This window comes from Artibeus jamaicensis, unplaced genomic scaffold, assembly GCF_021234435.1.
Source record: "Artibeus jamaicensis isolate MK-2021 breed Jamaican fruit bat unplaced genomic scaffold, CSHL_Jam_final contig_2170, whole genome shotgun sequence".
Taxonomy (NCBI): Eukaryota; Metazoa; Chordata; class Mammalia; order Chiroptera; family Phyllostomidae; genus Artibeus; species Artibeus jamaicensis.
In genome coordinates, this window is record NW_026521445.1 from 5,587,140 (window position 1) to 5,599,316 (window position 12,177).

The 12,177-nt window shown below is 36.3% G+C and overlaps 1 protein-coding gene across 1 annotated transcript in view; it reads right to left on the minus strand.

Annotated features, from left to right (window-relative positions):
• Window positions 1–9,788, minus strand: part of SYT14 (synaptotagmin 14) — a 162,450-nt gene extending 152,662 nt beyond the window's left edge. Inside the window, exons 1-2 of the mRNA XM_053658194.1 lie at window positions 8,867–9,788; window positions 4,532–4,747 (exon numbers count right to left, since the gene is read on the minus strand). Of these exons, the coding sequence (XP_053514169.1) occupies window positions 4,532–4,747; window positions 8,867–9,788 (1,138 nt within the window). The remainder of the gene's footprint in view (window positions 1–4,531; window positions 4,748–8,866) is intronic.
• Between the last annotated feature and the right edge of the window lie 2,389 nt (window positions 9,789–12,177).

Genomic DNA, 12,177 nt, shown 5'->3' on the forward strand with positions numbered 1-12,177 from the left:
TATTCTCTACGCATATACAATCTGAAAACCTCTCTCCCTAACCCCATTCATTTGTGTACATTTGTATAAAACCACGTTATGTCTCCCCACGTCCTTCCACTTTCAACAGAAAACAGAGCCCTGGGTTTCCTATGTACATGAATAACCTCATCACTTCCCCCTTCAGCGATTCTGAACCACTGTGCTACAAGAGGCACAATGGTGTGCCTCAAGAATTTTTAAAACAGTCAATACCTGACTATTTAATCAAGGGCACTGACCTCTTTTCCTTTAGAATGTCAAGTTAAACAATGGCAACAGCCAACACAACAATAACTGTCTGGTGTGAATAAATCAAAAGTATACCTATTCTTTGTCAGATCAACAAAAACCGTATTTTTGGGTGTGCCACAGAATTTTAGTAGTTAGTCTTTGTGTGCCATCAGACAAAAAAGGTTGAAAACCACTGTCCCAGCCATACATGTTGGAAACCAGTATCGCACATGACACTTCCTTTTTTCTAATGGCCCAAATACATTCAGGTCCCAAATCCAGCAAATTCTACCTCCTACATTCCTACTGCCACTATTGTAATTCAGAGCTCTACCATTTTGTACACAGACTACTCCTTAACTGTGCCTTCTTATAGCCCCCCTGTTGCTAAATTAACCTTTCAGAAGCACATCCCTAATCATGGTCCCTTGGTGAAAAACCGTCAGTGACTTCTCACTGGCTCACAAATTAAATACAAGCTTTAGTCAGAGAGGCCCTCCAGGCTTCAGACCTCATCTCTCTTCCCATTTCACCTCCAACATACACACACACACACATATCCACACATATATGGTTGTCTGAAAAAAGTCCCATACTGTTAATATAATGAGAACAGTCTGCCTGCCATCCACATAACCTGGCACCAAGAAGAGTGGACTGGAATGCACACGAGTACGAGTGAACAGTGACAGCTTCACTGCATTAGTCAGTGGTGGGCAGTAGACACCATTCATTGAGCATGACTGTGTACTGTGTGGCCACTGCATGCAAAAGGACTGAGCCGGTAGAGCAACGGATCTGCATCAAATTTTGTGTTAACCTTGAACATTCCTCTGTGAAAACTATTCAGATGATGAGCAACCGACAGCTTCATCATGACAATGTGCCTGCTCACGCACCACACATCTCGTGCAGTTTTTTCCATAAAACTCTGTATCATCCAGGTAACTCGGCCCTCTGTAGCCCAGATTTGGTATGCTGTGACTTCTGGCTTTTCCTAAAACTAAAATCAGCTTTGAAAGGGAAGAGATCTCAGACGGTTGATGAGATTCAGGAAGATAAGACAGGGCAGCTGATGGTGACTAGAACTGCATGAGCTCCTAAGGTGCCTACTTTGAAGGGGACTGAAACACTGTCCTACGTATAATGCTCCTTGTATCTTCTTCAATAAATGTCTATTTTTCATATTACATGGCTGGATACATTCTGGACATACTATAGGTGTAGATATATCAAGTAGATTTCTCTCCGTTCACCAACTCTGTACCCATTCTTCAAAGCTGAACACAAGTGCCATTTTCTCTGAAGCTCTCTCATACCTTCCCTGATGGATGCTATCTCACTCCCTTCCTTGAAATCTTTTAGCATTTAATAAGTGCTTCTGCATCTTTGAGCATGTTCAAAATTTACTATCATGTGAAACTGCTTCTCCCTAAGATCTTGAGCTCTGAAACCTCCCTCTCCAATCAAATTTTCCTGTTCTTCCTCCCCTTATTGAATCTATTTTGGGCTCATAATGATCTTTGATTTTTCAACAGCAGTAATCTATGATAAAAAATATCTTCTAGTTTACTGTATCTTACATTATGACCCAATCCTCTCCCCACCCCAAATTCCAATGAAGAAATGTTAACGTTAAGGATATCACCTCCACCAGGAGATTCCACAGATGCTTTAAATTCAGCATGACCCAAACTAAGTTATCTCCTCCCCAAACTCACATCTCCGATGCTCTCTAAACTCAACTAAAAATCTTGATTCCTCATTCATTACACATATTGTCATTCACGAAGATATACTGAGAGCATCCTTAAATCTACGAACTCTGTACCCCTAAATCATTGCCAATGAGGATCTCATCACTGTTTACATAACTGGTCTTTCGTGGTTCCAGCTGCTACTACTTTCAATTCATTTTCTAATACAATAGCTACATAATTTTTTTAGATACACTGATCTAAATGTGCTACAATGTCCAGCTTAAAAACCTTCCAGGACTCTTGATTTCCTGTAAGACAACGTCCAATATCCTGAGCATGGCATTCAATCTTATTATCTGCCCATTCTCCAGAAACAGGTCCTAATTAGACAATGAAATACACTCTCTTCTGCTTTCATGCAATCACTTATTCCATGGCTGCTAAAACAGTTTTCAGTAGGGTCCATTTAGCTATTTTGTGAAGACTTCGTTCGATACCTCACAACCCTGTCTCCCAAAGTCTGAGTCACCTCCTCATCTATATTCCCACAGTACTTTGTTCATGAAACTAGTAGACCATTTATCACATTAAATTACACATATACTCATGGTCTTCCTCCTCCAGTTTTAGGCTCTTTGAAACAAGCTCATTTTATCCATATTTTACCCACAGTATCTAGTATGGCACACAAAGAGATTTTAATAAATGTTTACAAAATAAATCTAATTTCAGAATGCCCAAACTCAATCTACCCTGGGTGATTTATCAAATAATTGAGGGTAGAAAAGGTAGAAGAGTACAGATGGGTCCCATACAGGTAAAGTGAAATGAAGAGGTGACTGACTCCAGGACACTTTCAAAGGTCAGGGCAAGAGCAGGAGGGCTAGAGGGTATGCTTCCCTCCTCACTGCTTTGGCCACAGACATGGGAGCCACACCAGAATAATAGGACAGCAGGGAAGAGGCAATCAAGACAGCAGAGAAGTGCAGGGTGTGAAGCAGAAGAAATCAATTAGAAACAATAAGACTCCTAAACAAGCTACAGAAAGGAAGTGTCTAAGGTCACAAATTACAAGCTCAGCCTTGCTCATCACCGTCCCTGTTTTCACTACCCTCACCTACAGCAATCGGTTACTGGTCATTTACCTATTAGCGGCTGGACACTATGCTGAAAACCACCATATATATCATTTGATGTTCATGACAACCCTATCATGAGTATATTATCTACATTTTAGAGAGAATAAAACAAATCTATCAACAATTAACCATATTGTCCACAGTTTCATAGCTAATATGTTAAGTCACAGAGCCAGAATGTGAAAAATGGTCAGGCTTCAAAACACGTTCTCTTTCTGCTCTACTGTCCACGCACCAGGGGTGTGAAGAAGTCGGGGGCTGTCTTTACTGCCCTGCATTATTCAGTTATCTTTGTGAGCACACGTCTTATGTTCTTCAATACCAGAAGGGTATTTTTGAGAATACAGTCCATGTCTAATATGTTCTATTTCTTCCCTACCATCTTGTGATGATTTTTCTGTATAGAAATCACTCAGTTTTTCATTAATTTCTTATTATATCTAATTACTGGTAGAAATAAAATGAGGTTTACCAGTCTTTCGTTGGCGTTAATAAGCCAAATACAAAAAAAGGTGATGTAGCTCCTCGGACTACATGTGCTGGGGTGAGCCTTTGAAGCATTAACTGCAATTAGCCCTAAAACACAAACCACAGCTATAAAATTCAGGATGATTTGGTATAAAAATAAAAATGCTGTCTTAAGATATATACAGCTTTTTTCAGACAAGGGTATAAAGATAATAATTACTATATGAGTTGGCATATATTAAACACACGAATAACTTACTTAAATGTGAAAATAAATATGCCGTAATTAATAATAAAATCTCTTTTATTTCTCTCATCAAAAGGTGTAAAAACATGTGAGAATAGACTTATTTATGTCTTCCACACGGGTTGAGGTCCAAAGTCAATGTCAGTACACAAGGCAAAAATCAATCAGAAACAAGATAATCCTTGAGAATTCCTTAAACCATCCTTGAAGAACAGCGCAATACAGTTATCAGCTCTCAATAACGCCATCTCAACAGTTTCTCTCCTCCTACGCAGAACACACAGATCGCCACTTCTGCTGCCATGTGCCACCTAAAGTACCTGGCTCGTGTCCAGAGGCCATACTGAAGGAAAGAGCACACATTTACACACCGGAACCATATCAACACTGGGAGATACTTACACTGTATCAGTTCCGGTAACAGGTATGAGGAACTGACTTCATCTGGGAGAACAGCAGGGTCACATCTTCCATGGCATGCTCGCTAGCATATGTTCATTGTACAAAAGGAGCTAGAATTACTAGGGACTTTAAATTATTTAGTGTTTTGCTCTTGGGTGTTGTGGTTTTTGTCTTCAGCCCAGAGATATGAATGTGAATAAATTATATTCCCAGAAGTATGACTCTACTGTATGTGCTATTTATTGTGCAATCACAGATGCCCACATTGTACACAAATAACCTAATACGGCAGTGTCATCTAAAAAATAAACAACCTATCTTACCTTCATCCATGGATGCTTCACTACTGTATCCATCATACTCTGCAGAGAGAGGACTGTATTTTTGTCTCGTTTCCCAAGTATAATTCTGTTGTCTACAATCGGCCAGTGGGAGCCTGGAATTGTGTGTTCGGGACAAGGCCTCATGGTATTTACCCAGTGCTTCATCTTCACTTTCAGAGGACGAACCATGCTCATCTTTGTCCATGTAGGAATTATCTGTTTTCGGTGACAAGGAGAGTAAATAAAAATTATAATGCAACAAAGGATGATGAATTTGTTACAGTTTTATACATATATGTAACATACACACACATCATATATATCCATATACACACATATAAACATACATATACAAATACACAATCTGAATTTTCAGTTTCATAAAAGTATAATTTTTCCACTTAAAAAGCCCAAGATTTTTTTTTAAACCCAAGATTTAGATTTTATGTTTTAACAGAAAAAGGCTGATCTATGTACTCTAATTATATAAATAATGTTAGTCACAGGGATTTTCCTACAATGTTATACAGAAAGAAGATAACAGAGCTTGCCATCTTACATAATTTTTACACCATCAATAGTACACAGATGTTATTATTGCCAAAACGTGTGGACCTGATTCAAATAATTCATGTTACGAAAGACACTCATTACCACCTTAGCCAAAAATTTTTAAAGTGACAATTCCTAGCACTAGCGATGAAAGAGAAATGGGTAGACATATACAAGGGTGAGCAAAACTAGGTTTGTAGTTGTGCATGAACAAAAGAGAGTTTATTCATAAGTATTAATTAATAATTATTGTATTATTTACTTGTGCTACAACTATAAACTTTTGCCCATCTCTGTATTAATGGTGAAATAATAATTGGTAAAACTTTTCTAGAGAGCAGTTTGGTAATATATATTAAGCTTTCCAATCTGCACAGTGTTTGATCCATTTCTAAGAATTTACCAATTCCATTTCTAAGAATTCAGCCTAAGAAAATAATTAACAGGTGAGCAAAGATATACATTTGAGACAATTCACTGCATTGTGTTTAATAGTAAAAGGAAACAAAAATAAAATAAAACCTAAACATCCACCTCTGAGCCTTGGTTAAGGAAACTGTAATGTATCGATGCAGTAATACACAATGCAGTCTTCAAAACTGAGGTGCACTCACTATCACTAGTACTTCCCTGTGAGGGAAAGGACAACTGTAACATTATGTTGAGAGAAAAGAGAAAGTTATAAAATAAAAGGCATATTTATGGTCTCATTTTGAAAATACATACACACACACACATGCAATATACACACCGTACATGCAGTATGGACTTACATGCACACACAACTGTGTAGAAAGATACAAAACAAACTTAACAGATCTGCAAGTGGTAAAATTACCAGCAAAATTTCCCCGTATTTCACATAAAACGTTTAGGTGGTATAAATTTATTATTTTAAAAAGTACAAGTTATCAACTATTAAAAAGGTAAAATTTTTGAAACTTCAACATACTGAGATATATTTAAACCAAGATGCAGCCTCGTAGAATACAAATCAACTCTAGAAGGATGAAAAGACAACAGGTAGAATTTATGACTTCAGTCTAGATACTTTTTATACTCAGTTGAGATCATCTGTACTAAAGAAATTGAGGTTTGAAATTCAAGTGGGGAGATGCAGAACGAGTCATTTTACAATATGGGATAAAAACTGAATGTCTAGAGGTAGAGGTAAGGGAATTTGGGTGTCAGTAGTCAAAGTCCCACATTTTAATTCAGGAAAATAAAGTCATAAAATGGTAAAACTATCACCAATGTCACATTCTGCATTGCCCAACCTATAATTACTAGCAACACGTAGCTACTTAAACAATTAAATATACTAAAATTTAAAATGTAGTTCCCCAGTGCTACTAGCCACATTTCAAGTGCTCAATCACCATGTGTGGTTGGTCGTTCTTATACCAAGTAATATGGATATGCCAGACTTTTCCACCACTGCAGGAAGTTCTACTGGACGGTAAAAAGATGATGTCAGATCTGGTCTGGAACCAAGGCATTTGACTCTCAGTTCAGAAATTTCAGCACTTTGGGGAACACCATGGCTGTGGTCTTCAGGCAGCAGGAGAGCACTGTGGGCAATAACTAGAAATTCCAGTCACACTTCACCTATTACAAAACATTACCTGACGTAGCCCTGCACTCAAACAGAACAGGAAACTCTTCCTCCTCTTTCTGTGTCTGATAAGCTCTATGTCAGAACCAAGAACACAAGAACTAGTAATATCACAGTTGAGTATGTGAAAGGATTAATGCATGGGTCAAATAATTTTTTAAATGATTTTTAGAACATAACATGTTTACTTTTAGTATTGTCTATAATCTTGAATACTTGAGAGGTATTTGGTTTCTTTAGGTACCAGCATGCTTCTTAATGAAAACAATCAAAGAAAATTAAAAATTCTGTTCTGCTACTTGTGAAGAATTTATTACTAGTATGAACTCTACTGTTATTTTCTGAATAAACTAATTTGTAAACTACTTTACTTAATTCTTATTTCTTTCCTGTATTTCTGCTACTTCAAGTAATAGCAAGGCTACCAAAACATATGAATCTGACAAGTAGGCTGCTAGCAGAGTAGATTCCAAAAGGGACAAAGAGCTGATCTTTGGTATCCACAGATTGATTCTAGAACCTTCTGCAGATACCAAACTCAAAGGATGCTCAAGTCCCTTATGTACACCCTCCTGTGTTCTTTAAATCATCTCTTGATTACTTCTAATACCTAATACATTGAAAATGCGATGTAAGAGCGGTGGGTATCCAACCTTTGGCATCTCTGGCCACACTGGAAGAAGAAGAGTTGTCTTTGGCCACACATTAAATACACAAACATTAATGAAAACTGGTGAGCAAAAAAAGGTTTTAAGTAAACTTATGATTTTATGTTGGGCCACATTCGTAGCCATCCTGGGCTTTATGTGGCCCATGGGTCACAGGTTGGACACCCCTGGTAGGGAGCGATGAGAAGAAAAAAAGGCTTGTACGTGTTCAACACAGATGCAACAATCATAAGCCTAACTGTACAGTACATGTCAGCGACAATATAACACTTTAATATATATACATACATATATATATATTTATTCAAGTTTTTTATTATCTGGACTAAGTATTGCAAGTTTAAAAAATTATTTATTTCATCTGAATTATAAAATTTCTGGAATGATGCTATCTTCTGATTTGAAGCTGGCTGAATCCGTGGTTACAGAATTCATAGATATGGAAGGCTGACAGTATTTCCAAAAACTGGTGTTCCTTTTGAGTTAGCTTATTCATCCTGGATCAGCCTCTATTACCTCATTTAAATAACATTCACATAATTGATAAATACCAGATCCCTATTCTGTATCAAGTCATGGAGCAGAACTGAAAAGTCTTCCTCATTCCTAATATTACTCACACTTTCTTTTTCATAAGAATCTAAATTTATAGAAAAGTTCCAGATGCATATTTCATGTATTTTTATGCATATATTATGTAAAGCCAGTGTATGATCAGGCCTTATGATCAGATCAACAGTAAATGGAAATGATTAAGGTACTACCAGAAATTATCACTAATATGAAGTAATTCTGAAACCAAAACCAAGTAACTGTTAACTAATTGTAGTGAAAATTGTTACAAATGTTGTAGTTGAAAATTATAAATGCTTAGTTGGAATCTTAATGCTATACAGAGAACTCAGGAATAGTAAATACACTGCTCCTGTGTACCCACTTTAGACACAACTGTCATATAACTCTTAACGTATGGCTAAATGAACAGACACACAGCCTGAAGCATGTTACTCAATAAAATAAAATCTATTGCTCTCAAGGAAAAATACTAAACACTTGATTTACATCCTTACTGGGATAGATCTGAAGCGCAACGCTGTACAAAGGACTTAGGGGTTAGTTGCTAAAATATAAAATTTAAAAATGCAACCATAGCACACCAAATAAACTCCAAGTAAAGGATGCACGCCACTTAAGAAAACCATGGAGTTTCTGGTTTAAAATAAATAGACATTAAGAAAAATTAAGGCTGCTGAAAAATAGGCCAAATAATGGAAGAACCAAGGCAATAGTTAACGTAGAGGTATACAAATAGCATCAATACTCTTGAAATGTAAGAAACAAAATGAATGACTTTAAAAATGTCTCCCAGTAAGAAGAATCAAGAAAGTTCAAAACAGATATACAGGCATGTATAGGAAGTTCAGAAATTTGGACTATATTTTCCTAATTTCAAAAATCAAGAGAAATTTTATCACTCAAGCCCACATTAGGAGACCTCACCTTTTTCTGGTTTTATCTTAGAATATTTTTCATCTTTATTCTTTGCTGCTCCTTTTTGGGCAGAAATGGCTTCATTTTTCTTTGTTTTTATGTCTCTTCTCACTTTGTAGCATTTTGATGGATTTACTTGTTCTTTGACACTTTCAAGTAACTTATCTTTAGAATTAGTTGACGGTGCTGGATGTACATCTTCTTTCCTACTGGATTTCTGTATCACAGGTCTATTGCTTGCCAAAGTATCTTTTGGAAAGCATTCATTTCCTAAACAGTCATTCCCTTTGAACCCTTTACTTTTAATATGTTTTTCAGCTTTCTTTAAATGATTTTCTTTCATTTCTTGATACCTTACTTCCTTTAAATCATTCTCACCATTACTAGAAATTCCCAATCCAATTTTTTTGTATCTGTCAGTACATCCAAGTTCATGACCAGTAGATCCCACCTTTGCATTCTGCTTCCGAAGTGATATTCTAGCATCACTCACGCAGCCTTCCAAAGAATTACCAGCACTACTGGTCTCTTGATACTCTGATACTGTCTGTTGCCTATCATCATGTTTAAGTACTCTTTCTTCACTCACTCCTCGACCGTGCCTCTGTGAAACTGAAGCATTGTAATAATCTCTTTGATTTGCTCTGTGCTCTGAATTGGATGGTGTTTTCTGACAATTCGTGTCTTTGGAGACTTCTGGTAATGTGGTGTTTTCTCGTTTAAAAGTATCTACAACTTCTGCTGCTGAAGAGCTTTCCTCTTCTGGGCGAAAGCCATTCATCATGCTTGTTACCTGTTCAGTGACCACATCAGATAAAGTGCAGCCGACCTCCCCAACAGCACTGGTCAGATCTTCCACAGCATTACTGATTGTGTCCACCAGAGAGGACACCGAAGGCAGATTCTGCTGCAAACTTCTGAAGAATGCCATTTTCTACCTCCTTGTCCCTACAAGGCGCAATAACGAAGTTTTCTCTTCTCAAAATATCAAACACTTTGGAATCTCAATTTAACATTTACTCAAATGTTGTTACTCATGAGCTTGATATTAGTATTTCATATTGCGGCTTTTTAAATCTTTTTGTAAATGCATTACGCATTGGAAGAAACATGTCGAAGCAAACACTCTTCCGAAAAAATAAAATAAAAATCAAACCACTTGCTTTAAATGTAATGACATTTTTTCCCATTCCATAGCTATCATAACAGCAGCAAGACAATATTTTCCCCTCAAATACTATTGGTTTTTAATTCTATACCTGCAAGAAGAAGTATAAAAAGCATTTTTATTATATACTTTTAGTTCATTTATTAATAAGGGAACTGCCCTATCTTATTAACAAACTACCAGTATCATTTCAAATAAAGAAAAATATTATGGAGAAATATACACATCTCTTCTTTACCTTACTTAATCTTACCATAATTCTAGGAGGTAAACATTTATTATTCCTATTTAGTAAGTCAAAGAAAAACAAGGCTCAGAAAAATTAAGAAGGTCCCTGAGATCTTTCCAATGGATCCTCAAGGTCAAAACTATTTTTATAACACAAATAAGAAGACAGAGTATTTAGCTTTTCCACTTTCATTTGCTCACAAATGAACACAGGAGTCTTCCGGAGACTTCACGAGAGACGAAATGAAGGAGATATGAGAACCCAGCTGTTTCTTTCTTCTATGCCAGTCATTTTTCCAAAAATTTAAACAATGTCACTTTCCTCACCAATTTTTTGACAAATACACTTTTTAATTAAAAATATTATTTATATTAACATGTAACAGGCTTACTGCTTTTTTAATAAATAAATTGTTAAAAATCTTTTTACATCTTCTCAGCTTTAACTTCTAATACGCTACAAGTCAACAGACACAACTCACAGGCAGAAGCTCTCTGGGCTCCTCCATCATGTTTAACAGTGTAACAGGCCATTAGACCAAAGACACATCAGAGACGCTGAGCCAGAGGAGGCGCTGGAGGCTGCCCAAAGGCTATCTGTAGCCAGTTCATTTGAAACAAATGATCAAAAAGCAGGACTGAAATATGAGAAATAAATCCAACCACATAAAGTTCTGTAGTTTACTAATGCGAGTCACAGGTGTAATTCAGTAACAGATTTTTATAAACAATGAGGCTATCGCTTTATAAATTACCAGAAAAAAACCTATGTAGATGGACAAGAAAAGCTAAGTTTCTCTGCTATAGCTCCTCAAAACTCTTCTGAACACACGCCTTTATAATGGTCAGGTTTATTCTGTTGTCATTTACATAATCCAGAAATAGCAAAGAACTCAGTAATTTAAAAAAAATAACTCCGAGGAAAGCTTTTCCTAAGAGAAAGAACACAGAGCCTCATCTTTCCTGGTACAGAGTAACAGTAAGTTATATAAGGCCTATGATGCAAGGAAGGGAAAAAGAGCACTAATTTTTATACCCAGACTTTAAATATACAGTAAGTTACCTAAAAAAAATAACCTTCTCCAAACAAAGTTATCTACCAGCTGAGATTTCAACAGCAGGTAAAGGAAAGGGTGACCACTTTCAAAAGCCTTCTAGGCACATAGGGAAAAAAGCGAACTAGAGAGTTCTTTGGATAAGAGAGTTAAGCTGTATAAAGTAACAGGATACTCCCTTCTTCTTAAAGCATATCTATTTGTATTCTAGTCTAAAGAGTAAATCTTATATATGAAAAATAAAAGTTACTTTGTAATAGTATCCATCTACCTTTATGCAATATATTAGCAATTTGTGGGCAACAGAAAGACAACTGAACCCGATATACTTAACAGTCTTTTACTCTCACAGACTAGTTCAAATGCTAGTTTAAAGTATATAACTGTATATGTTACAGTATATAACTGTATACATTACAGTATATGTTAAAACCAAACTACTTATTGTATGTTAATAAAACAATAGGATAGTACAGATACAAAGAACAAACAAGAGAAGCGGTCATGGTACTTACAAATTTTATCCTGTGAATTCCTCCTTGTACTGTATCCTGAACCGAGATCTGGAAACCCGCCAACATTGTCAAAACAGACCTTCTTATTAATATAGAGAAAGAGGAGCAGCATCAAGATGATAAACACCCCAACAGCTGACAAAAATCCAACTGCCTCTGGAGAGACTGGAGAAAAAAGTCACAGCTGTGAGCATTTATTCCTCTTTAAGCTACAAATAAGGAGGGAACCCCCAGAGAAATGTTAGATTATTGTCTTATTTGAATTACATTTTTTAAACTATCATAGTTCACAAGTGTTTATAAGAAAAACAACTGCACGGTTTAATGAATTGTTCAATTCACTCAACAGCATTT